Below are 27,019 nucleotides of genomic sequence, written 5' to 3'. Positions count from 1 at the left end.
TTCAGGTGTCTGGGGCCCTGCTTCCTGCACGGGAGGCCTGGACTGAGTTCCATGTTGCTGGCCTTGGCCTGGCCCAGCCCCGGCTGCTTTGGGTGTTTGGGGACTTACTTAGCTCAGTTGCTTTCTGTCTGTGTTTCAGATAAAAAGGGTTTAAGAAAAGCCTTCACCCCGCTGTGAAGTCCTTTCTCCTAGTAAATTGATCTTCACAGGTTACAATGTGTGTAGCTTTGGGGAGGCCGTTACTGAGCCCATTATGACAAGTGTATTAAACTGTTCCCTCTGTAATGGCCTGACTATTCTTACACTTTGCTTAGATGTAGTAATTAATTACTCATTTTTTTCCATTAATTTTTGCATGCCCCTTTTTTTTAAGATTTATTTATTTTTATTGGAAGCACAGGTTTATAGAGAGGAGAGGCAGAAAGATCATCCATCCACGGGTTCACTCCCCAAATATCTGCAAAGGCCAGCGCTAAGCTGATCTGAAGCCAGACGCTAAGAGTCTCTTCCAGGTCACCAATGTGGGTGCAAGGCCCAAGACCTTGAACCGTCCTCTATTGCTTCCCAGGTCAAAAGCAGGGATCTGGAGCAAAAGTGGAGCCCCTGAGACAGAAACAGCACTGAATTGCCCCCCAGAACACACACATGCTCCCCTGGCGGTGGAGACTAAGGCTCCACCACAAGCTCACCTGCCGAGCTGCACACAAGCCCAGGACTCAGGCCACTGTAACAGGGCGTGCAGACTCCTGACCTTGAGCTCTGTGAGAGCAGCCCCAGGCCTGTCTGCCTTGCTGGCTGCTGCTCTGCAGGGGTGCCTGCCTCAGGAGGGGCTGTGGCGGGAGGGGGCACATGGCTCAGTTGGCTGGTGTCGCCATCTGCAAGCCAGGAAGGCTGCGGGGAGCAAAGAGAATTATAACTCTTGAAGCCCTGTCAGCTGGCATTTTAAAGGAAGCTTTGACGCTCGCCTCCGGGGGTGCAGTGAATTCAGCTGCCCTTTGCAGAGGTGGCCTGGAGCGGCTGCTTGAAGAGATTCCCAGTCTCCCGCTGGAGGTGGCTGCTGCTGAGGAGGAGTGGGGACCCAGTGCTCTGGCCAAGAAGCCAGCAGTGTCAGGCATGCCACCAGAAGGGCCACTCTCACTTGGAACCTGGACCTCAGTCTGCTGCATCCCCGTTGCAGGGCACTCAGTCCCCAGGCTGATCTTGTTGCTCATGGCTTCCTGCTTTGCTGCTGTACCCGGGCGCACCTGCTGTACCTTTGCTGCTGCTCCCAGTTGTTTGTGCCTGGAATTACCACTGTCTCGGATACACTGAGGGTGATGTTGACCCCAGGTTCCTCAGGGAGGGAAGGATGTTGGGCCTGAGGATTTCAACCCATCTCCCTCTGCCCTCAGAGGTCCCTCTGTGCCAAGCCTCAGGGTGTGGGCTGACTGTCCTTGTGCCCTCTCAGAACCCCACAGGCGGGGACCACCACTTCTTCCTCTTCCTGTTCAACTTCAAACCCCAGCTAGAAACCTCTTGCCCACCTCTCGGGCTCACTGTTACTGCCTTCGTGCCCAGAAAGTGCACGTGACAATTCAGAGTGGACAGTCCGCCTGTTGCTGTGGCTCTTAAACATCTGCCTGCACCCAGGCCACAGAAGGCACCCAGGAAGTTGTAAACATAGTGCCCCAATTGTAGAATTTTAGAGCCAGGAAGCCTTCGAAGCAAAGCTGGGCTGCCGTACAGTGATGCTGTAGCATCCTGGAGGCCAGGAGTGGGTAGCAAAGACCTCCTGCCACAGCCCAGGCAACAAGAGCAAGCCTCCCTCCCCTCCAGTCTGCTTCCAGGCACCTGTAGATTCTGAGAGACTTGAGATGTGGCTGCAGTGCTGGTGCCAGGCCCACAGGGCCCTGGGATGGCCTGGGATGGTGTTGTGCCGGATTTTGATATCTCCAGAAAATCATCAAGTCTGAAGTCGGTGCTAAGGCATGAAGGTGGTTTATTCAGGTTAGCCTAGGTCTCCCAGCCACCTCCCCCACCTGGGCAGCATGACTTTAGGCTGCCCACTCTGCAGAGAAGGAAAGCAGGGCTCCTGTGGGGTAAATGTTGGGTTCAGAATAACAAGTACAAGGGGAGCAGGCCAGAGGGTCACACCCAGATGGACATGGCACCGAATGCCCACACCTGGGACCCGCTGGCTCTTGGTGACAGGGCAGGAATGAGCTTTGGGACAAGGCATGAGGACAGTACAGAGCTGGTCACTGCCCAGCAGAGCTACCTTGAGTGCCCAGGCCATGACTGCCCTCTTTACCCATGCCTACGTGGCAGCAGGAGCTCAGGGCCACCTGTGACCTGGCACAATCTGAACCTGCTCCACTTTGCTGAGTTCCTTAGCAGGAATAACTCCCATGTGGCCTGATTCCCCTCAGCCTGGGCCTCAGTAGGGATAGTTTAAGCCACAGCGGCTTGGTCACAAAGCATGTAAGCCCCCAGCTTGTGAGTGCAAGGCTTCTGCTAGGAGTCTTGCAGGGCAGGGAATACAGCGTCCCAGAATCCCTGAGTGGAACCTGGCTTGGCAGAGAGGCACCTGCACCCTTTGGAATGTGAATGTCTCCTCCCCGCAAGCAGCCCCAACCGCCATGCCTTCTCCTGGGGACACAGCAGCGCGCTGCCCACTGGGGGTCTCTCTGCACTCCACATCACGTGTGAGCAAACTGCAGGAGGTGGAGCTAAGGCGTGTTATCTGGCCATCAGCGAGTGCAGGACAGCCTGCAGCACCACCCAGAGGCTCTCAGGCTCTCCTGCCTTGAGGGCTGCCTGGGTTGGATGGCAGGTGGTGGAAGAGATTAGACTAGGCCCCCACATGATTGTACCCTGGGAGCTTCGTAAGGACCGGGAGCTGGGGACACAGGGAAACCCACAGATGCTCCTGACGTTGTGTGACTCATCTGGGACCCTCATTGGCACCTGGCTCATTCTGTTTTGGACTTTGGTGCTCCAGAACTGTGAGTCAGAGTCAATTTCTTCTTCATAATGTAACTCACCTCAAGTATTTCATTAGAGCAACAACAACAACAAATGCCGGGCTGGTGTGGCACAGTGAGTCCAACTGCTGCATGCAATATTAGCATCCCATACAGGAGTGCTGGTTCGAGTCCCAGCTACCCCACTTCCAAGAAGATGCCCCTGGTGTTGGGCCCCTGAACCCACATGACAGATCAGGATCCAGCTCCTGTCTCCTGACTTTGGCCTGGCCCAGTCCTGGCTATTGCAGTCATTTGGGGAGGGAATTGGCAGATGGAAGATCTCTGTCTCCCTCCCCTTCCCTCTCTCTGTCACCTTGCCTTTCAAATAAAATAAAGAAATGAAGGAACCTTTGCTAGGAGCTGAGTGCAGGAGGCTGAGCGTGCTGCTGCCTCTCCCGTCCCGTCAGTTGCTTGTTATCTCCATGGCTGTTCTCATTCTGCGGCCTCCATCCAAATGCTCTGCGAAGCTGTTGCAAACGTCCCACCTTGCCACTCTTGAGAATCCATGTCACACGTCCTCCTCTTTCCACTGGGAATAATGAGAAACATTCAGAAAATTTGCTTATCCAGAAAGAAGCACATTTCTTTCAGACAGAAAGGACAGTTCCTGAAAAAAACGCAAATCACCCAAGACCATTATTTCTTCTTAACAAAAAAAAAAGGAAAAAAAAAACTTTCCTGAACCTGTAATTACACAATGACACTTACCCCTCATATCTCCATGTGTGAAGTGTAGCAAAAGTCAATTCTTAAAAAAGAAAGTCTCTCCAACGTAGAGTTTTGCTTTGATCAATATGTGTTTTGAGACGGATACAGGTTTCTTTAAAAAGAAGAAAATAAAAGAAAAAAAAAAAGGAGGCTTTATTTTCTAATGTAAAGTAATTCCAAGAGCAGGACCACCCCGGGTTCCTGCTTCCTGGGCTGAGGGCGCCTCCCTTCCTTGGTGCACTTGAGCACTCTCCTTCCTCCAGCTGCAGCGAGCCCCAAAGCCCCAAAGCCCACAATGCCACCACTCCCTTCAGTGCAGGACAGGTGCTTGACTGCACACAGATGTGTGCCTGCACACATTCCTTACCATCTCAGGGGACTTGCGGGGTGTCTGCCCAGGGAAGATCCAGACCCCCAGCCCGGATCCCCTTCAGCTAGACCCCAGACCCGGCTCTGCAAGATGCATAACTGATGTGTAATTGATGCTATGTCTTCCCTCACAGCACTCAGATCCTTATCTGACTAGACCCTGGTGCATGACACAGACAAGAGACACCACTTGTTTGGTGCCACACCAAGAAAGCAGTGATGGGGGGTGGGGTGGGCAACAGAGCCTTGAACTTTCTCAGTGGGTGGCAGGGATAGCCCAGAGCTGCAGTGGCGTTGCACCTGGTGAAGGACCAGGTGGGAGCTTGCCAGGCAGGTGAGAGAAGGCAAGGTCTTCAGGGCAGGGGCAGCACCGTGAGCCAGGGCTCTGAGGTATCAGGCAACGGAGTGGAATGAAGCCCGAGGCGGGGAACTGAGACTACAGCAGTGGCCACACACACGACCACAAGCGGGAGCTTTGCTCTGGCAGGCAGCTTGTCTGCTCAGCAAGGGGTGGCCTCTCCTCCTGAGACCCCTAAGACAGACTGCACCATGCTGGCCAGGAGTCCTTCCAGTCAGTCCCCTTGCTGCATTAGCCCCATGCACCTGCTCATTTGGACTGGGGCTGGAAAGTACCCAAGACCTCCCCTGCCCCAGAACGCTGAGCAGCATGGGACAGTGGGCCTTTAGGCTGGTCCCTGATGGCCTTGACATGCCGCAATGGGTGGTCTGAGTTGGTGAGCATGCTTGTAGGAGCATGACAGGAGGAGGGCACATGGGTGTTGGCAGCGGCAGGGGCCTAGGTGAGTTATCTGGTGTAGTGGGGAAACTGAGGCAACTGCCCTTTCTCAGCATTGCTGAAAGCAGTGAGGGCAAAAGTGTGGCTAACACACAGGGAAAGGTGGCCGGGGTTGATGGTGGGGCGACCACCAGGGGAGGGGCAGAAGGTTCTGTCAGAGTCCCAGGGAGCTGAGGACTGAGGAAGCTGGAAGCGGGCACCAGGGGGCAGTATTCCCATTCCCAGCTCCTTTCCAGAATGCTCAGGTCTGAGATGTGGCTTCCAGGCATTTAACCCAGAGGCTAGAGCCCCAGGCTCAGGGCAGCAGATCAGACCTCAGGCCCTGGCTTGGAGGAGCATAGGCCATTTGAGGTTGGCTGCACTGCAGAAAACAAGACAAGAGCCCACCAGTACTAGCTCCCACTGGGACAGGTGCCAGGAACATGCTGTGAGCTGCAGGAGAGTCTGCCCTAAGCTAGAGGAGAGATCAGACCGGCTCCCCTAGCCTTGGCCTGGTGGCTTCAGATCTCCCGGACTCCGAGGCAGGTCTTCAGGACTGTGGGTCAGAATTCAACCTTGTGTGGCTTTAAATTTCATCTCTGCGCCCTCTCACCGATCCCTGATCTCTGCCATGAGCTTCTCACAGCAGTCATTGCCACGAACAGCAGGCACTCTCCAGGGTGCTGTGGTGTGGACGGATTAGGAGTGTTCAGTGCAGCTTGAATTTGGGTGTTTTTAACTTAGAATCACTCTGTCCTAAACCAAGGAGTGTCTGGAGCCACACAGTCCTACAACCAACAGTTGGTCTGTGGTCCCTTACCACCAGCCCACTTTCTTCTCCCACGGTCTTTGAGCCTAAGCTGCCCACTGGCCTAACAAAGCCAGTTCTGGCCTCGCCAAGGGATGACCAAAGGAATTCTGAAAGTGAAAAATGCTGTTGCTGCAGACGCCAAGGCGTCCTGGAGACCAGGACTGGAATGGCCACTGGGCATGGCCTCTGGCAGGCCCCCTTCCTGCTTGTTCTGTGCTTCAGGGATTCCTACTGCTCTCCCTGCACGGAACCCTAGAACTCAGTGGGGTTCCCTGTGATTCAGGGCCCAGGAGGCAGTACAGGGGCAGGCTGCAGAAAAGCTCCATGGGAGTGGGGAGGCCAAGGGCTGAGACCATGCAATGTGGGTACCGCAGGCCTCCATGCATGGTCCCCAGGGTTCCCCAGGAATCTGCCAGGTACTACTGGGTGCCTCCTTTGTAGTGGGAAGTCTCTCTGGGACTGAATGGGTCTTGTCTTCTCTTTGGCTGCCTCCTCTCACTTGCTTATGAAACAACATGCCTAGAACTTGACATTGACCAGTCCCATTGCTATTGGTCCTTCCCCATCAGAACTGCCTTGTGACGAACACTGTCTGCTTTCAGTGGCACAGGCTGAGCTTCTTTGTAAATTGGGGTGGGGAGATGGAAGTGGATCTGGGGGATCCCCCTGTGATGGGCATCTAGGCCTGCTTCTGGGATGTCCGTGGGTAGCATGCTGCATGAAATGAGCTTGAAGGCACCAGCAGTGGGACATGTTGGACACACCTGTTCTCCCTTCACAGTCAGCAACACACTAGAGCAGCCTCCGGGCTGAGTCCCACCAGCCCCACTTTCAGGGGCAGCTGGGAGAGCTCCAGCCACCCTTCTCGGGCGCTCTCTGGTAAGAGGGCATGAGCAGATACCGCGGCTTAGCAGGTGCCTGAGCAGTGGCACCAGAAGGGCTCTGTGCACCTGCTGCAGACAAGCTGCACAGTGGATGCCACGTTGGGGGGATGCCCCAGAAGCTGTAATTAGGATGGGGGGGGGGTCACGCTAAAGCCCCTGAGACTAACTATGGTGCCTTGGGCGGGGGTGGGGGGGTGGGGGAGGGGCCAAAGTGCAGCCATCATGCAACCCTGAGTGGCCTGCATGCCCTGAACCCATCTTTCACAGCTCCTCCCACATCACTCCCACATGGGGGCCTCAGAGGAGCCACTGGTTCATGTATAGAAATCGTGGACTTGGAGCCTGGTGCTCATCTGACCAGCTTCTCCCCAGCCGGGGATACCTGCACGGAGGGCTGAAGCAGTCCTCCCCTGGACCAGGGCAAAGACTCCTTCTTTCAGCGGTGTCTCCTCCCCCTGCGCACCCATGCAGGAGAGTGCTTGGCCGTACCTGTTTGGTGTGATCATGGTCCCGGCCGTCGTCCAGCTAGTGAGCCTTCCGTTTCTCCCTGAGAGCCCACGCTACCTGCTCTTTGAGAAGCATGATGAGGCGGGAGCCGTGAAAGGTAGGGGCCCTTTACCCCTCATCACGTACCCCAGCCCCAGATGGATCAGCACTGCAGGTGCCCAGCCTCAGGGCTGATGGGCACGGGGTGGGTAGCATTGTTGATGTACTCTGCAGACACTGGCTGGGCACCCCAACCTCTTCCTTCATCTGCCCATCAGCCCTGCATTGGGGGAGGGGGTAGCCAGCAGGGCACAGGACCACTCAGGGAGTCCAGAGACAGTGAGGCTCCTGGAGGGGCTTCAGTCAGAGTCCAGGCGTAGCTTTCAGAATCAGGCATTTTCCCCAGAGCCCACCTGGAGCCACACACAATGGGCCGAGTATCAGGCCCTGCTCCCATTCTTGCTGTTTTGTAAACCCAGCAGCCGGCTCCCAGGTAAGCACAAGGGGTTGCTGTTACTGTTACCACCGTCACCAACCACACCTGCCATCTACCCTGAGCCGATTCAACCAGCCCACGCCTGGGAAGCTGGTCCAAACAGAGAAAATCCAGGAGTCTCCCTGGACTGTTAACAAGGGGCAATGGGGATGATGTGTGATGCTCTCAGTTCTCATTGTCCCTTGGGGACTGTGGGCAGACTCTCATTCAAATCCTGCCCTCGAATCTGAATTGTATTGATGCCCACGTCCAGGTTGTGGGAATTATATATTTATTATATATATATAAATGTGTAATGCAGTTATCTTTGAAAATGGAAGCCATGTAAGCGTTTTCCTGATTACAAACCGCGAAGAACTATAACTCACTCACTGCCTGGGCTTGTCTAGCCGTTCATAGCTTAGATGGGTTCTCGTTTGTGGCATTTCTCTGATGGCAAGCCAGAGGGCACTGACTTCAGTGAGTGGGCTCTGGTTAAGATGGACAGACAGCCTCACTACCTGCACCTGTGCATTGGGAGCGACTTCCTGCCAAGCCAGCACCTGTGTTAGCTGAAAAGCCCACCATGTTTGTTGTCGTCTCAAGAAAAGGACCGACCGTGGCGTCCCTTGGCCAGGGACACAGCCAGCACGTGGTAGCATGGGAACCTGAGCTCTGAAAACTGCAGGTCTGACCAGAGCACGCCTTCTCAGCTAGTGCACCTGCCCAGCCTGGGGGCAAATAGAGAAAGGAGGTGCTGGCACAGTCAGCTGCTGTCATAGCAACGTTGGGTGACCGTACACCCAGGTCACAGCCTCTGGGTCTGCAGGCCAGCTGACCTCTGTAAGCTTCAAATCTGCTGAAATCCTTGCTGGTGATGGAAAGTGACATGACGAACCCTGGAGTCAGAGCGGGAGGGCTCATGGGGTGGGGGACATAGATGCCAGGAGGCCTTAAGCTGAGGGCTTCGCGGCAATCTGTCTATACGACAGGCCAGGTACTCCCTTCCCTAACACACAGTGGCCAAGGCACACGCAGGCAGGACAGCAGGCATCCCATGACATTCTCATCCTTGGGAGCTCATCAGCTGGGAGACTGAGAGCCGTGGCATGGGTACCACCCCCGCTGAGCCTGACGCTAGACAAGTGGTCCCTGCTGAGAGCCCTGTTTGTTTCTGCTTGCAGCTTTCCAGACGCTCCTGGGCAGAGCTGACGTCTCGCGGGAGGTGGAGGAGGTCCTGGCAGAGAGCCGCGTGCACAGGAACGTGCGCCTGGCATCCGTCCTGGAGCTGCTCAGAGAGCCCTCTGCCCGCTGGCAGGTGATCACCGTGGTCATCACCATGGCCTGTTACCAGCTCTGCGGCCTCAATGCGGTGAGCCTGGGGCCCTGCACACCTCAATGCGGTGAGCCCGGGCCCTGCACACCTCAATGCGGTGAGCCCGGGCCCTGCACACCTCAATGCAGTGAGCCCGGGCCCTGGACAACTCAATGCGGTGAGCCCGGGTCCTGCACACCTCAATGCGGTGAGCCCGGATCCTGCACACCTCAATGCAGTGAGCCCGGGTCCTGCACACCTCAATGCGGTGAGCCCGGGCCCTGGACAACTCAATGCGGTGAGCCCGGGCCCTGCACACCTCAATGCAGTGAGCCCGGGCCCTGGACAACTCAATGCGGTGAGCCCGGGCCCTGGACAACTCAATGCGGTGAGCCCGGGCCCTGCACACCTCAATGCGGTGAGCCCGGATCCTGCACACCTCAATGCGGTGAGCCCGGATCCTGCACACCTCAATGCGGTGAGCCCGGGCCCTGCACACCACAATGCAGTGAGCCCGGGCCCTGCACACCTCAATGCGGTGAGCCCGGGTCCTGCACACCTCAATGCGGTGAGCCCGGATCCTGCACACCTCAATGCAGTGAGCCCGGATCCTGCACACCTCAATGCAGTGAGCCCGGGTCCTGCACACCTCAATGCAGTGAGCCCGGGCCCTGCACACCTCAATGCAGTGAGCCCGGATCCTGCACACCTCAATGCGGTGAGCCCGGATCCTGCACACCTCAGGCTGTATCCTCAGGCTGCCCCTGCGGGTCACGCGGATTGTGTTCCCAGGCAGCCACAAGGACAATTTTGACATTTAACCTTACTGGTGCTGGCTAGTGGCAGATCTCCCAAGCCTCAATCTTAGCTCTTTCCTGTACCTTCCAACTACACATGGAAACTCGGGGTGTCCAAGCCAACCTCAGAGCTCCCCAAGCCCTGGGCTGGGAAGTTCATTGTCATGAAGGCCATGCCGCCACTGTAAGCTGCTTGGCAGCATCTGCGGGCATGGCTCGCGAGGGGGGGGAACCCCGCTGGCAATGACAAATGATAATGTCTGCAGATACAGCCAGATGTCCCCTGGGGGTGACATGGACATGTTGCTCAGAGGCCTTGATGCTGGAGCGTGCGTGAATGGCCCTTCTTGTCCTGAATATTTGGAAAAGAAAGGCAGTAGGGAGTGAGAACAAAGGTGTGGGTTGTACATTGGACCAATCCTGGTTGTCAAGCCCAGGCCTGGGAGCCTTAGCTTTCTAAAACGTTCCTGAAGTTCTGGAAGGAAGGCAAAGTTACAGCCTGGTGGTGTAATTACTGTGGTGGCCCATTCTTCCTTATTTTACACGCAGGGCCTCTTCATGCCGATTTCCTTGGGCCTCAGTGGCTCCTTCTGAAACAGGCTGACAGTACTCACTTGCCTGGCCGCTGGAAGGAATGGATGCAGAGCGTCTCTCCGGGGCAAGTCTCGGCCCCCACATGAGCACTAGGGCTCCTGCTAGCTTTGTTTCCTTCCCACTCAAGGCCACACCATTTCAAGCTCTGTGGCTTGTGATACATGGCTGGTAGTCGGGAGGTGAGGTGCGAGTTCCCAAGATGTGAAATCAGAGCCAGGAGCCTCCCCCGAAGTCTGGGTGTGAGGGTGCAGCTCTGCTGCTGCCTGGGTCTGTGCCCTGGTGGGATGTGCAGGTGTCACGACACTCCTGGTACCTGATCCCTCACCTGTTCACCTGGATGTCTTCCAGGACAGCCCAGGCCCGTGCTGCTCCCCCTGTAATCCAGTACCTGACACAATGCCGGGTAATTCCACCCTCGCTCAGTGACCGAGTGAGAAGGCAGGACACAAGTAACCTGAGATGTTACAGCAGAGTGTGCAGCTCAGTGCTTTCTGGGCTGGGGTCCGCCTGCCATCTCTGAATCCTCCCTCCAGAGCCCTGGTGAGCCTTGGTGCAAGACCTCTGATTATAGCTCAGAGGCTGTGGCCAACGGCTTTTGTTTTGTAGAGACTGATGTGCAATGATACTCCCATGTCAAGTTTCTCAAGATCTATTTCTTTACTTCTTGGAAAGGCACACACACACACACTCTTCCATTGCTTGTTCATCCTCTGCATGCTCCTTCTGTTCTCTTTGCTCGGCTGCAGATCTGGTTCTACACCAACAGCATCTTCGGGGCAGCCGGGATCCCTCCGGAGAAGATCCCCTACATCACCCTGAGCACAGGGGCTGTGGAGACCCTGGCCGCCATCTTCTCTGTAAGTCCGCGGACGGTAACTCCTGGGAACCCTGAGCTGGGGGGTGAGGCAGCACCGGGGTGGGCTCCAGCACTCAGGAGCATTGTCCTGCAGAGGGGTCTTGACACAGCACCTCGCAGCTGAACGTGGGCATTTGGACATTTGCTGTCCTTGCCGTGTGGCTGGGGCCTTCCTTGTCATGGAGAGCACCCTTCTTGGCCCGAGCACAGGCAGGACCCACGCCGTCTCCAGGGAGTTCAGAGCTGAGTCTCTGTGACTCTCAGATCTCCCACCCTTGACTTTGAAATGCTGCAGAGCTGCGAGCTGTGCACTCTTCACTCCTGCAGCCACGCATGCATTTAAGGGACAGGGACAAGGAGAGGGACATTCCAGTTCCCTCACGCGGGACTCACTCACTGCCCTTCTCAGTCATCAGCATGGGAGGAAAAGCAGGAAGACTCCAGATCCTGTCAGAAACATCTCAAATTTTGGAGTGACCCAGCTGGCTTAGAGTTCCAGCTCAGGAATAGCCTGGCTGGGTGAGATTAAGCAATGGATTCAACCTCGCTGAGCTCTAGGGTATCCACATCTCCCCTACCCTGCAGCTTTGTGGTCTGTGCTTCATGCTTCAGGCTCACAGAGACGGGGGTGGGGTGGGCTCCTGTCAGCACGGGCTCTGACCTTGATGGAGCAGCTTCCTCCTGTGCGTTCTTGTCTTGGACTTGGGCTGGCGAGGTGGATGCCCATACATGTGGGCAGAGGCTTCCAAACACATGTCTGACTCACTCTCTCCGGGTGCTCCTGGACCATAATGGGTTGTCCAAGCAAGATACTTTTTAAAAATAGACATGCAACACAGGGGCATGGCCTCTGCTCTCCCTCTTCTGCGTGCTGCCCTTTATGTAAAGGGAGAGTTTTTCCTGTTCCACAATCTGCAACTTTCACAAAACCTTTGTCTCAAGTTATAAACCACGCCCAGCTCTTATTATATTTCTCTTTGATCAGTATGCAAACCACAAACATTTGGGGATGAAACACCGCAGGGAAGGGCAGCGGTTTGTTTTCTGTAAAGATTCTCATTTGGAAAAAAACTGTCAGTCCAGCTCATATGCTCACTTGGGTCAACTTGCAGAACCCAGAGAAAGAGAGAGATACCCAGGGAAGGAACCCACAGCCACACTTCCCGGGGATGGGGCAGGTTGCACGTTGCCCCCGCTGTGCTGTGGGCCTGGATGTGTGTGAGTGTGTGTGTGTGTGTGTGTGTGTGTGTGTATCACTCTGTAGTAGTCCTGTTTCATACCCAACTCCCATTCTGCTTTTGCTCACACAGTCTTGTATCAGATGGGTGTTCCATTTTAGCATTTGTTGTTAAAATAATAAGGAGAGAGAGACCACATCTAGCCTCTGGCTTATGACTCCAAACGCCAGGAAACTGAGGACTCAATCTACTTCTCCCATGTGGATGTCAGGGACGCCCAATCCTTGAGCTCATGCCTGCTGCCTCCCAAGGTTACAGGACACTGGAAATGGGCGACGAGAGGAGCCGGGACCGGAATCCGAGTGCCCCCATTTAGGGTGTGCATGCCCTAGTCAGAGTCTAACACCACCACAAACACTTGTACCCGAGCAAAACGTCTAATGACTTGTACCTCCCAGGACTCGTTGGGGAAAGCAATTGCATGCTAAGTCTATTTTCACACACGGGAGCTTTGGAAATCCAGGTAGTGTCTTTGTAGAACTCATTTTCCACGCATATTCTAGAGGTCCTTGGCGTGAGGCTGCGTGCAGCTCACCATCCTTAAGGATAAGCACAAGTGCTGAGAGCTGGGTACTGTCCAAAAACTAGGGACCCAGAGATTTCCTTAGCTGCCATGGGGGGCAGGAGGGAAGTCTGGGGATCTCTCTGCTCAGATCCTGGGTGAGAGAGCTGAAGGCCTGAATCCTGACCATGTTCCTGTTGAGCTGCAGGACACCAAGTGTTGTCCTTCAACAGCTCTATGACTCAGTTTCCCCACTTCTTTCACAAAAAGATTTATTTATTTAAAAGACAGACTCAGAGACATGGGAAGAGAGAGAGCACTTTCATCTGCCATCTGCTGGTTTACTCCACAGATGGCGACAGCAGCCAAGGCTGGGGAGGTTGGAAACCATAAACCAAGAGATTCATCTGTTTTTCCTATGTAAGTGTAGGGACACGAGCGTTTAGGACATCCTCTGCTGTGTTCCCAAGGACTGGGAACTGGATCGGAAGCAAAGCCACCAGAGTGCAAACTGGAACTCAGGGATGTCAGCATCGCAAGCAGTGGCTTAATGTGCTGTGCCACAATGCTGGCCATTATTTCCTGTCTCATAGGACAGGGCTGATCTGAAACCAATCAGTGGACATTGGGCTGGTCAGGCGGAGCCTGGAGGAGGCCGTATCCTCAGGGAATGTCACCTCCTCTCGTCCTGCTCAGGCAGCTCCCCCAGGCTGGCCAGGTAGAGCTGCTTGTCCCAGCTTGGCTCCCCCCAGCTGCAGAAGCCACCACTCGTGGCCCCCACTCTCTGTCAAGCCCATCTCTCCACTCAAAGCCAGCAATGCTTGGTGAGGGGTTTTCAGAAAGTGCTGGAGCCAAAAATGTCATGGCCTTCCAGAAGGAGGAAGAAGGGATCTCACCAAAAGATGGAAGCACCCAGAGAGGACCACAGCAGAGCTCTGTCACATGGCCCCCAGTAGGGCAGCACCTGCTGGCTTCCAAAGAGCTGCCACCTGCTCCTGATGCCACCTGTTGAACCTGCGCTGGGTTCTCAGAAGACTGTTGTCGTGGTGCCTGGCTGCAGGAGCACAGTCTGATGGAGGACTGCTGGAGTCCGTGTGATGGGGGTGGAAGACAGGAAGGTGTGAAGAGCATGGCTCCATTGCAGGCAAGGTTGCAAGGAACTCCCCGCTGTGTGGCAAGGCCTGGCGGATGTCTCTACAACACCTGAATGCGGCTCTGCCTCCCTTTGCATGGACACCAGACAACCCCACTGAGAATTCTGTAATCTATTCAGGCATTGTCTGCCTCTGCGGAGTTACTGTTAAACGTCAGTAGGAACTTAGAAGCTAATGTTGCTAGTGGCTAGTTTTCAGCCAAAGAGCTATTATCGCTGTTAGGGCTGCGTCCTGTGGCAATATGTTAATCAAGAGTGTTAACTCCCCCTTTTGATCCTATGCTAATCTTTTAGGTCCCTTCCTTCCTTGACTGTCTCAAGACCTAGCTGTAAAGTAATTGTGGTAGGAATGTGCTACTGACTGATATGCATCATCTATTGAAAACCTTTTCCTAGCCAGGCACCAGTTGGTTAACATTCTAGCCTTAGGTGAAACAAATGGCAGAGTTATCTTTGGAAACACCCACTTGACCATGACGTAAAAAGTCTGAGCCAGAGTTTGACTGATTTTGTATAAATAAAGCGGACAGCTTTTGTGCGTGGTCCATTATGATGATGAAGAGTTACTAGTGGTCCGTCTCTTTCTTTCTCTCTCTTTCTTTGCGCCTCATCCATGCACCCTTCGCGAGTTCCGAACTCAGCTGGAGCTGGACTCCGGCAAGTGGCGCCTGAACAGGGACTCGACGAAGGTAGGTCTTTTCTTTCTCTTTGCGGCGTGGATAGGACTTCACCCAGGGTGCTGCAGGCCCCCTGACAGAAGGTCAGGTTAGGAGGGGTGAATAGTCAGAACTTATATTGAGAAGTTGTGTACCCTCTGTGCTGTAAAAATGGGCCAGAGCGATTCTAGTGAAAGAAGTTTATATGCTGATATTATTAAACATACCTTACATAGGAAGTGCATTAAAGTTAGCAAGAAGCAATTATTAGAATTTTTACAATTTGTACAAAAAGTTAGCCCATGGTTTATTGAGCAGGGCACTTTAGAATTAAACACGTGGGACCAGGTAGGAAATGATATGAGAAGGTGGTATCGGAGTAATGGACGAGTGGGCATGCCATCCTCTGCATATGCCATTTGGAACGTTTTACGGCAGGCACTAGATGCGGGTCCTGAGCCTTATCCCGCGCCTTCAGCTCAGCAGGGAGAACATACTCGCCTTCTTGATCCTCAGAAGGGAAGCTTAGGCCTTAGCTATAGCTCAATGGAAAGTGTCTGTCCTGAAGATAATGTAAAATATTGTAAAACTGATCATGGAAGTTTAACAGATGAGGAAGAAGATTTTTTAAAACCAGAAATATTTAGATCAGGAGTTAGAGATTGTGAAAAGGGGCAAATGGCTGAGTTACATGATAATAGGTCTCCTGCTGTTGATGATAAGCCTTCAAGGTATTCTGCTAAGCCTTGTGAGCCCCTTCCACCTAGACCAGATCCAGCAAAGATTGGCTTTAGTGGGGCAATGCAGCAGGCACATAAGGAAGGTGATTTTTTCTGTTTTCCTGTTGTCTATGAATGCGATGAACCTGAATGGGAGCCGTTGCCTTATAAGCTTATTAAAGAACTAAAGCATGCTGTCTCTGACTACGGGCCAAACTCCCCGTACACTATGGCAATAGTGAGAGAGCCTAGCAGCAAAGTGGATGACTCCTTATGATTGGTTTCAGGTTGCTAAGGCTTGCCTCACTGGCGGAAACTTCCTTTTGTGGAAAATGGAATATGAGGAATTAGCTAAAGCAGAAGTAAAGTCTCAGAGATCTGTGAGGCATGGCAAATTTTCTTTTACCTTAGACATGCTTTTAGGACAGGGCACTCATCTTGGCGTTTCAGAACAACTTACTCTGCCTAAGGAGACATTACAGCTTATCTCCTCCCTGGCAATAGGAGCGTGGAAGCGCCTGCCATCTCCAGATCAAAAGTCTCCAGGTTTTGTAAATGTTAAGCAGAAGCCTGAGGAGCCTTTTGAAGATTTCGTAGCTCGACTCACAGAAGCAGTGAGTAGGACAGTAATTAACAATACAGCTACAGATCTCATAGTTAAACAGCTAGCTTTTGAGAATGCTACTCCAACTTGCCAAACCTTAATTCAGCCAGTGAGAAGGACAGGAGATTTGTCAGACTATGTTCGAGCTTGTGCTGAAGTAACTCCATCTTACATGCAAGCGTTAACTATCGCTGCAGCTCTTCAGGGTCAAACTGCTACTCAGATTTTAAAGAACGTAAGAGGCAATCAAAGAAATAGAAAAAGAAACAATTGCTATTCTTGTGGTGGAGTAGGGCATATCAGCCACAGCTGTCCTGCCAGAAACTCATCCCAAAATTTCAAACAGGAAAAAACTTATAGGGACACTCCTAAATCCAATTTAAATATTCCTCGCACTGTCTGTCCGCGGTGTGAGAAGGGATTTCATTGGCAAAAGGCTTGTCAGTCTAAATTCCACAAGAATGGGACAGTTCTATTGCCTCACAGTCAATCTAAATTGAGTAAACAGTCTGTACAGGATGAGATGCAGGGAAACGAGAGATGGGCCCTGTCCTGGGCCCCCCAAGTAATGAGGACATGCATGGATATTGGCTCTGAAAGATACAAAACTAAAATGATGAGTGCTACATTAAGCAATGGTTTAAAGCAAAATAGACCTAAATGTCATAATTGTGGCAAATTGGGACATATATGGAAAGATTGTAGGAAACGAAATACCCGAAAATTTGGTGAACAGGTTATGGGTTATCTAAAAGCCTGTGGTAACATGGGGACTTTCAAACACCCTACTCACCTTGCAAGGTTTCAAACCACTGCTATTCAGAAGCAAATGAATGCTAAGTGTTCTAACTGTGGGAAACCTAGCCACCTCCCAAAACAATGCCAAGCAACACCTCCTTTAGCTCAAAAATGTGGCACTAATACTGTTAAGGATCAATGCCCTAAGATAAATTCTGAATGTCACAGAGGTGTACATTGGGCAAAAGTATGTAAATGTAAATCTAAAATTGGTCATGATGGCCAGCGCCTGTTGTCAGGAAACTCCTGGTGGGGCCAGTCTCAGGCCTTGAACAATCAGAGGTTTAAAAGACAGCAATATTTTACCCAAGCTGTGCCTATAGAAGAGTAACAGACTTAAAATCTGATATTGATTATGGAAATGCTAATTAAAAGTTGGTATCTTCCTTGGCAATTAATTATACTCCCTACTGTTCATACCCCAACTAGATGTTTGTGACAACAAGGGTCTTTAGAGTGGCTGCATCTCCTTTCCATGTATAAAAAGGTTATTACTCCTTATTGTGCTTTGGTCCCCACCTTAATTATTAAGAGATATAGGAATAGGAGCCTTTTGCAAAGATGTAAATTAAATAATTATTCCTTATAGCTCTTAACAGCTTAGTTATCTAATATCTGAGGATGAGACATGACAAATAGCACTCTTAACCCTTGTGGGTACAATTTCATACCATTTAACTAAAAATCTCCTTGTTAAAAGTCATCCGGTAATATTTCAAAAGATTTGCTTCTTTAGTCTTTACAGATGGGTTTCTCTAATCATAGATTTTGAAAATATCCTTACTGACCAGTGGAAAGAACCCAATTTCCTCTTAAAATTTGGAGGAGGGAATGCTTTCATTTTTCCACAGGTCACGGACTTGCTGATGTGGATTCCAGATCGACTGATTAGGCATCCTTGCCCAATTTACATTTTGCAGCGGCAAGCATCCTCTACTGAAGTTCCTCCTCCTGCCCAGCAACTTCAGGGTTAAACTCTCTTCTCTCCAGCAGGTACAATCACTCCCTGACCTCCTCCCCCTCCTCTCTGTTAGGATACTCAGCTCCAGGACCTTTTACTTTTTTTTCCTTTGTCAAGCCTACCACCTCCAACCTTTTTTAGCCAAAAGCAGCAGGGTAGGAGATAAACTAACCTGGGTCCACAGAAAAATATCTAGCATGTTGTACTTTATAAATAATGTTTTTTCATAACTAACATCTCTTTTTTAACTATATTAAATTTTTATATTGAATTTTTGAATTTTATGAATATAACTCTTAAGGTATTGTTTAAGACATTCCTTTAAAAGTGTAACATTTACACCAAACATAAATTGGAATCAAAGTAACATCTAATCCACTGTTAAATTTTTTCCAGGTATGGGATGCACCCATGCTTTTATCTGCTAGTCTTTATATTTAGATATATCGACTTAAAAATACTGTTTGCAGCGTTTTCTAAAATGTTCATTATTGCTTCATGGAATTAAAGTCTGATCCTCTGTTATTACAACAAAGTTTTGAAAGCACATATTATTATAACATCTCCTCTTAATTGTTTTTATCTAATTAATGATTACCTCCTTCTAGTTAGCTCCAGTGAACTCCAGACCTGACTGTGTTGAAGTGTCTCAGCATATAAGATTCTATGTTGAAGTGATCTTTGTGTTTTCTGCCTTTCAGTATGTTCACATTGCTTCAGATTGATAAAAGTTATGTACTTATTTTATAGGTATTTAAAGTGATCACTTAATGCCAATAATTACATCTCATCTATATTGTGTTTTATGAAGAGATTCTATTTCAACTAGATGTTATAAATCTTGACATCCCTTATGCATTTTAAAAATTCAAAAGTTTTACTTAGTAGATACAACTGAGTAGGTATTTGGATTGTATTAAAGATACTGTCAGATGCCAACTGGGGTAAAATTTTGTCATCAATATATACTACAAAAAATTTTTTTTTAATTTTTACTTACAGAAGTCTAATTCAAATTTTTGTATTTCCAAAAGTTTCAGGACAGGTAATGCTTAACAACAAAAAGTCAGAAAAGGATAAATGTTTACAGTTTTGCAAATATGTCTAGGCTGTTGACTGCATATCTCTTGAGTTAATTTATATTGCTAAGATAACTAAAATCAGGGTCTTCGATAATGACCAATTTTTTTCCTCTCAGGTTTCAATTCAGACTGAGTTATCATTGTTGACTTTTCGCTTACTAATTTTTTAATAGGTACTGCTATCACCAAGCTTGGTTTATAAAGTCACCTCAGTAAATCCTAAATGTATCTGACATGATCTGTCATGCATTTTGTAACATTTTGGAGGCCTCAGTCAGAGGGTAGTAGCCATCCTGTGTTCTGGAGCCTGGCTTGGTAGTCTGGGGAGGCCACCGTGATGCTTGACACGGCCCCACTGCCAGTCCTGGCTTCCTGGCTCGCAGGATTTGTGCTGACCTCTGCCTATATACAGTTACATCATCATCCAAATTTGCTTGTTTTGAGTACTCATCCTCATCTGGGACTCAAGAGGGCTGGATACAATACAACTTCTTGAGTCAGGGTCCATATGAGACCCTCATTAGCTATTTAAAATTGAATGAGTGTGGTGGCCACCTATGTCTGTCTTGCTGTATGTCTTTTTGTTAAAATTGTTTGAAATTATACTCTTACAGTCCTCTATAGTTAAAAAAAAAAAAAAAAAAAAAAGCGGGAGTGTGTGTGTTTTACTGTTTGGTCTCAATGTTCCTTGAGATCAGATGAGAAACCATCTGAATAACCACGCAAACTATTACTACAAACAACAGGTTATTCTAACCAATTTATAATTTCAAAATGTCTAAGATCTTAGATCATTACTGAAACTACTTTATTGCTTTTTCCTAAATTAAGGTTGCTTTTGGCTCACATAATTTAAGCCTCAGACTATCACTGAAAATGTTTTCAGTCATCCACACGTTTGTGCTCAAGTTAACTTAATAGCCAGGTTACTCATGGTATATTCTCACTGTCTTTTCAATGTACTATTTAAGCCTGTATCATTATTTTAAATTTATTATTTAATAGTTTTCACCTGATGTTGTTACTAAGCGTGATTAGCTTTCTCTTCTACTTCCTCTCTGAAACTCCAAAAGGTCTCTCAGAATATACAGGTAGACCTCCAGAATTTATATAGGTATGGCTAACTTATAAACCTGACATCCCAAAGACTGCCTTTACAGCCCACTTTCCCAGAGGCCCAGAGGAAGAGTAGTGAGCTAGGTACCAGGAGGAACCCTGGTGCTATCTCTCCTTCCTGCTTCCCTCTGGCCAAAACAACAGAGTTTCACTAGCCTCAGTGCTACCCTTGCTGAGGTCAACGGACACTTCCACCCAGAAATGTTTTAAAGGCGAAGTTTGCACAGATCAACACCTGCCATGAGGACACGTCACGTGTACATCTGCTGACCACCCTCAACCACCGAAGACATCCCCGCGCAGGACTCAAGCTACTTCCAAAAGGACTGCTGATAAGTAACATTCCTCCCTTACAAGATGGAGCCTTAAGCTCCCTCTCACTTTTCTGAGATGGCTCTGTATATGCTGTAACTTGTACAAAGTGTGTTGTCACTGATTGTCCTGATTCTAACCTTATGCCTGGTACTTTGGGTGTCTTGAGAAGGTCCTCATATATAATGTTAACTGTAAATTTGACTGAACCATGGTATGATGCTGATCTTTATGCTTTAGAATTGTTTTCAACAACTTTGTCCATGCTTTGTGATTATATTTGGGCCTGACTGCATTTGTTACCCTTACTGGACCTCTTACAGCTGGTGCAATAAGTTCATAGGAAAGTATTGATAGATTTAGAAGCCAAGATTGGTGCATTAGAAGAAGCAGATATTTATATTGGCACTGAAACTTAACACTTAAAAACCAGATTTGGTACCACTTGCCATAGTATCTACAAATGGATTTGTGTCACTCCCCTTCCTTATAATGATTCGCATGTCCCTTGGAGTAATGTTAAGGCTCATCTCCAAGGTATATGGAATGACACATCCACCAGCCTTAGCATTCAGGAATTACATGCCCGGATCTCTGCCATTTCTCACTCTCACCTTCAGGCTCTCTCTGCAGGAGGCGTTACTAACCATTTCTTGCAATCTCTTTCATCTTTTATTTCCGATAAGACCTCCTACTCATTTTTTATAAATTTGGGGATCACACTAATTATTCTCCTTTTTGTATTGTTTTTTGGCCCAGTCATCTTCCAACGTTTAAGCTCCACAATTCAAGCCACTCGCAGAGAACTCCGCACCCTCCAACTTAATAATAGGAAAGGGGGAGATGCTGGAGTCCGTGTGATGGGGGTGGAAGACAGGAAGGTGTGAAGAGCATGGCTCCATTGCAGGCAAGGTTGCAAGGAACTCCCCGCTGTGTGGCAAGGCCTGGCGGATGTCTCTACAACACCTGAATGCGGCTCTGCCTCCCTTTGCATGGACACCAGACAACCCCACTGAGAATTCTGTAATCTATTCAGGCATTGTCTGCCTCTGCGGAGTTACTGTTAAACGTCAGTAGGAACTTAGAAGCTAATGTTGCTAGTGGCTAGTTTTCAGCCAAAGAGCTATTATCGCTGTTAGGGCTGCGTCCTGTGGCAATATGTTAATCAAGAGTGTTAACTCCCCCTTTTGATCCTATGCTAATCTTTTAGGTCCCTTCCTTCCTTGACTGTCTCAAGACCTAGCTGTAAAGTAATTGTGGTAGGAATGTGCTACTGACTGATATGCATCATCTATTGAAAACCTTTTCCTAGCCAGGCACCAGTTGGTTAACATTCTAGCCTTAGGTGAAACAAATGGCAGAGTTATCTTTGGAAACACCCACTTGACCATGACGTAAAAAGTCTGAGCCAGAGTTTGACTGATTTTGTATAAATAAAGCGGACAGCTTTTGTGCGTGGTCCATTATGATGATGAAGAGTTACTAGTGGTCCGTCTCTTTCTTTCTCTCTCTTTCTTTGCGCCTCATCCATGCACCCTTCGCGAGTTCCGAACTCAGCTGGAGCAGGACTCCGGCAGAGGACGCTATGACCAAGGCTGAGTGATGGCTGTGTTCTAGAGGCCTGTGGTGCTCTCTGCAGGGAGTGTTGCTCCGTGAGACTCATCCATCCACCAAGGCCCAAGGAGCCCTGGACAGCAGTAGAGGCCACTGTGGCGTTGTCATGACCTAAAGCAGAAAACAGACCCAGAAGGATTGAATATCTGCTGCCTGTCCTGCCAAGAGCTCCTGGAGGGCTTGCTGGAGGAAGGGACCAGGAAGCCAGCACTGCAGGGCCAGTAGGGGTTAGGTAAATGGTGGAGATGCATACTGGACCATGGGGCCATAAGGATGGACTGGGGAGAAAGAGTTTAGTTTGCTTCAGTCCTGCACAGCTTGGAATTCAATCCCAGCAGATGGTTTATGGCCAGAGCAGTACTAACAAAAATCATTCAGCATCTCTGGATTCATTTGCTCATCTATGAAATGGACTTAACCATGCTCATCTATGGTATGCAGACACTGAACATCCCAGAGAGGACCACATCCTCATTTCCAGGAGCTGTGGGCATGCCAGGCTCCAACGCAGCAAGGGCCCCCTCAGGTGTGCCAAGGAGCTGCGATGGGAGGTTTCCCTAGGTTCCCTGGGTTCTCTGGGTGCGCTCAGTGCCTCCCCAGGGTCCTTGTAAATGAAGGAGGGAAGCAGGAGAGTCAGAGAGGAAAGGCCATAATAGAAGCTGAAGTGGGTGTGATGCAGTTCCTTGCTTTGGAAATGAAGGAAGGGACCAAAGGCCAAAGGATGCAGGCCCCTCCAGAGGCTGTGAAAATAACAAAAAAGGAAGCATCTGGAAGCGTCAAATTTAGAATCATGGAAATGGGCAAAGGACTTCCGAGCCTGACTCCTTCAGAAATGAGGGCAGAGCCACTATGGCCTGTGACTGGTTTCCATGACAACACCAGAAGGTGCTGTGTTAGCCTCCTATTGCTGCTCCATCACTATGAGCTTAGTGTGGTACCCAGCACAGGCAGGGACACAAGGGCATCCTTGATCTTAACCTTTTAGAGGTCCGATTGCAAAGAGCTCTCCAGACAGCACCAACAGGATCGCTTCCCCTGGGCCCAAAGAGCATGTTCCCTGTATTTCCCAGGATCTAGAGGGGCCTGAGCACTTGGAAATCAACACATGCTCATTGCTGAGCTGAGCTTAGCCCAACATGTGCTACACTGAGTGATGGCTCAGTGCAGTAGACTGATACTGGTCACTGATTTCAGGGTTTATTTTTTAAGTACACTGCCTACAATTTCAGCATGGACCCCAAACGCAGAGCAGCTGTTTGGGTAGCTTTAACGTCTTAAGAAAACTTTCATAGGTGTTCCTGGCTTGGCCACATCCTTGGAAAGTCCCCAAAGTCACTATACCTGCAAAATGGGGAAGCAAACCGTAGACCCTGCTCTGTGGCATACCATGTCAGTGCTGACAAAGGGCTGAATCCAGGGCCCAGCACACGACAGGTGCTCGCAGAGCACTTGCCTGCTCTCAGTTGTCAGAAGCGAGGAGGCACTGCCATATCCAACGCCATATGGCCAGCTGGAGACAGAAGTGGGGAGCTGAGCCCAGGCCACTGATTAAGTGACAGCAGCAGTCGGTCCTCTGCAGGGCGTCAGAGGCCTCTGCTGTCCTCCAGCCAATTTCCAGCCCTGTGGGTCTTTTCCCTCTGGTTTCACTGCGACCCTGCAAGAGTGGCTTTCTCATTTCCATTTTCCAGGTGGGCAGACTGAGGCCTGAAGAAATAAGTTCCCCTGTTCTGGGTGCCGAGCAGGCCGTGTGGGGTGTGTGCATGCATGCAGCCTCTCTACTAATCAGTCACCCCTTCCGAGACGTCCTCCAGCACGGGGTTCTTGTGGCAGGCAAAGGCCCTAAGGTTTGGGGTAGCAGAAGCCGATGGCCAGGATTCATGCACCTGTCCCATGTCAAGTGAGAACTCAAGCCTGCCACTGCACCAGGATCCCAGGGGCATGTAGAAGGGGAGGGAAGGAAGTTGACGTTGTGAGGGGTTCCATGAGGGGCCTTTGCCCCATTGGCGGTGGGCACAGGGGCCTACCAGGTGAGGTCAGCAGTAATCGGAGACACAGCTTCTGGGGCCACACCAAGTGGGGCCTCTGGTGCTACGGAGCCTAGCATGAAGTTGAGGCTCCCCGAGAACTCATAGAACCTGCTCTGACCGCTCCGGCTCTGGCCCATGGTCTCCAGGGCCCCCGCACTGAGAACTACCACCTGCCCTACCGTGTCTTTCCTCTTTCCCATGAAGTGGTTGCTTTTCTGGCCTTAGAAAAAGTTGGCTGGGCTGCCTTGAGGCCAAGGTCACAAGCTCCCTCATGAACCATGACCCCAATTGCCAGTTTTCTACCTCATTCCCCTTTGCTTATTGCTAGACTAACAACTCTAACTCTCTCTCTCTCTCTCCTCCCTCTCCCTCTCTCTCCTCCTTCCTCCCTCCCCTTCCCCATCCCTCTCTTCCTCCTTCCTACCCCCTGCACTAGGGCTTGGTCATCGAGCGCCTGGGGCGGAGACCCTTGCTGATCGGTGGCTTTGGGCTCATGGCTCTCTTCTTTGGGGCCCTCACCATCACACTGACACTGCAGGTAAGAGTGGCCCATCATCTCTGCGGGAGGTCTGAATGTGCTGGCTGCAGCTTCATTGCCCTGGGGCCTTCAGTGCAGGGTGAGGGGGGCATGGTGATCTTTGTCCCCTCCCAGAGCAGGGCTTGCAGTGTGGTTGCCCCAAGTGCACGGAGGGTTTTGGCTCAGGAGCTACTGGATCCCTTGGGGGTGGAGTTTGGTGATGGGAGACCTGATCTATAGTTCAGTTACTGCCACTGAGAAGTTGGGTGGTCCCCCATCCATACCTCAGTTTGCCCACTTGTAGGAGGGCACCTGCTCTAGATGGCTCCAGAAATGTGCATGGCAGTCTCACATCCAGCTCAGAGCACCTGCTGCTGTGGATCAGACTCTGTCCCAGTGGCCATATTATTGCGTGGGGAGTCTGGACCCAGACTGACTATGGTTGAATTCCCCACCATGGGGCTCTGGGCAAGTCCTTCCCTCTCTGTTCCCCCCAGAGCAGCATCTCTGGGAGGGCCAGGGGTGCCTTGAGGGTTTATGCAGAAGTGCCCAGGGAGAGAGGTTTGGGTGAAGGAGGAACTAAACTCCATCTTTAGGAAGTCAGCACTGTCCTCTCCATGGAGGTGAGGACTGTGAGTAAGCCAGCCACTGAGGGGGTGAGATTATACCCTGCAAGACCCAGCCCCCCAGATCTTGACATGTGTCGCATGTGTATCCAGGAGAGGGCAGTGTGAGCAACCGCTGTCTGACAGACACAAGCAGGTGCCAGGACGCATGCTGGCCCATGGGAGATGGGGGCATCTCCCTCAGGACAAAGTCCAGGCTGAGGTTGTCCAGAACAAGGGCAGTTGCCAGCTTCCTGAGCTGAGAAGCTCTGGGAAGGACCATCTGGAGGTGCCATGGGCTGTGGTCTGGCTACAGCTGTGTCCCAAGTCTGAAAGGGCTGCCTGGGACCCTCAGACCCCATCTACACCATAGCCCAGCCTGTCTCCCCGAGTCTGCTCCTGCTCCCCACAGCTCCCCAAGATGGGCACCCCTCCGCCTTCTAGACCTCTTGTCTGCTCCCCTAACTCTGCCTTGCTTCCTGACACTTGTACAGATCGCTGCCTCCAGGAAGCCCGCTTGTCCCCACGTCAGGATGAGGTGCCCTTTTCTGCATGTCCATAGACTCCAGGGAGCCCCCGAGGTCACGGGTTTCAGGACCTGGACATGCCCTGAGACTTGTCTCCTTCTCCTGGGAGACAGTGATTGTGGAGGGCGGGACAACCTGTGTCGTTTCTGCATTCAGCTCTGAGCCTGGTGCTTGGCACCAGGAACTCTGTGAGCAGCTGAGGGAGGGAGGGAGTGAGGAAGTAAGCTGAGCCCTGCAGTGTTCCGTTCCTCTCAGCCCTTACAGCTCCTGAGGAATGAGGGAGGAGTTCCTCACTCCCCTGCCCTCTCCTGTGGCCCCCACCCCTCACCGGCCCTCCCTGTCCAGGAGTCTGGCTCAGGCTCCACCTTCCAGGCTTTTGCTGCCTCCCCTGCATCTCTCTAGGAGAGACAGGGTGGTTCTTCCTGGGACAGCCCTGCCCCAGCACCTGCACGCACCTGCATGCCAGTGTGCTGGCAGTTCCCCTAAGATACTCCCACTTCCAGTGCTGAGCCACCCACTGTAGGCCTTTCCAGACACTCCCCATGCAGGGTCAGGCCCTCTCACGCCTTGCAGAATGGCCGAGAACAAATACTTAACTGAGGGGGAAATCTCCAAAAGCAGCAATGCCTGTGGGAGCCTCTTGTTGCACCTGTCTCAGACCAAGCCATTCTGCTCCCCTGTGGGGGACACGCCAGCCTCACACAGGGGCCTGCCTTTTCCTGTGTGACGCACATAGCCAGAACACCCAGCAGTGGGGTGACTGTCTCTCCCTCCCAGGCCTCTTCACCATCACCACGTTGGTGGGAAATGGATCCTGAGCTCAGAGGAGAAAGCGGCCTGCACCAGGTTGCACAGATGGGTAGATGGGGTGGTAAGGCCCAACGCCTGGCCTACAGGATGCCCCCTCCCTCCTCACCTGCTCACACCTGCCCCTGTTCTCACAGAGGATGCCCCTCCCTCCTCACCTGCTCACACCTGCCCCTGTTCTCACAGAGGATGCCCCTCCCTCCTCACCTGCTCACACCTGCCCCTGTTCTCACAGAGGATGCCCCTCCCTCCTCATCTGCTCACACCTGCTCCTGTTCTCACAGAGGATGCCCCTCCCTCCTCACCTGCTCACACCTGCCCCTGTTCTCACAGAGGATGCCCCTCCCTCCTCATCTGCTCACACCTGCTCCTGTTTTCGCAGGACCGTGCTCCCTGGATCCCGTACCTGAGCATTGTGTGTGTCCTGGCTGTCATTGCCTCCTTCTGCAGCGGGCCAGGTAGGCTGCTCTCCTTCCCCCTGCACCACCAGGGTGTGGAGGTTTCTCCCAGGGACAGAAGGGCAGCCTCGGGCCCACTATGAGAAGCACAGCCAACCTGCAGGGCAGGGCCATGTCCCCTGCCTGCCAGTCGGGCCCACTATGGGATAGTAGATGCCTTCCACTGCCTCATAGGCAGGTGACATACGCACCCGAGGCAATTGAGTGACAGAGTTCCACCTACACGGCAGCAGTTGACACTGGGAGCT

General features: G+C 51.3%; 1 protein-coding gene across 1 annotated transcript in view; it reads left to right on the top strand.

Moving 5' to 3' along the window:
• The window catches only part of SLC2A9 (solute carrier family 2 member 9), an 82,920-nt gene that overhangs the window by 30,300 nt on the left and 25,601 nt on the right, over window positions 1-27,019 (top strand). Inside the window, exons 6-10 of the mRNA XM_040966316.1 lie at window positions 7,024-7,156; window positions 8,698-8,885; window positions 10,966-11,076; window positions 24,294-24,395; window positions 26,696-26,771. Of these exons, the coding sequence (XP_040822250.1) occupies window positions 7,024-7,156; window positions 8,698-8,885; window positions 10,966-11,076; window positions 24,294-24,395; window positions 26,696-26,771 (610 nt within the window). The remainder of the gene's footprint in view (window positions 1-7,023; window positions 7,157-8,697; window positions 8,886-10,965; window positions 11,077-24,293; window positions 24,396-26,695; window positions 26,772-27,019) is intronic.

Source organism: Ochotona curzoniae, unplaced genomic scaffold (assembly GCF_017591425.1).
Source record: "Ochotona curzoniae isolate NIBS_2020 unplaced genomic scaffold, NIBS_Ocur_1.0 scaffold_4505, whole genome shotgun sequence".
NCBI classification, from domain to species: Eukaryota; Metazoa; Chordata; class Mammalia; order Lagomorpha; family Ochotonidae; genus Ochotona; species Ochotona curzoniae.
Note: the sequence above shows the minus strand (reverse complement) of the source record. Positions and strands in the feature narration are given on the sequence as shown.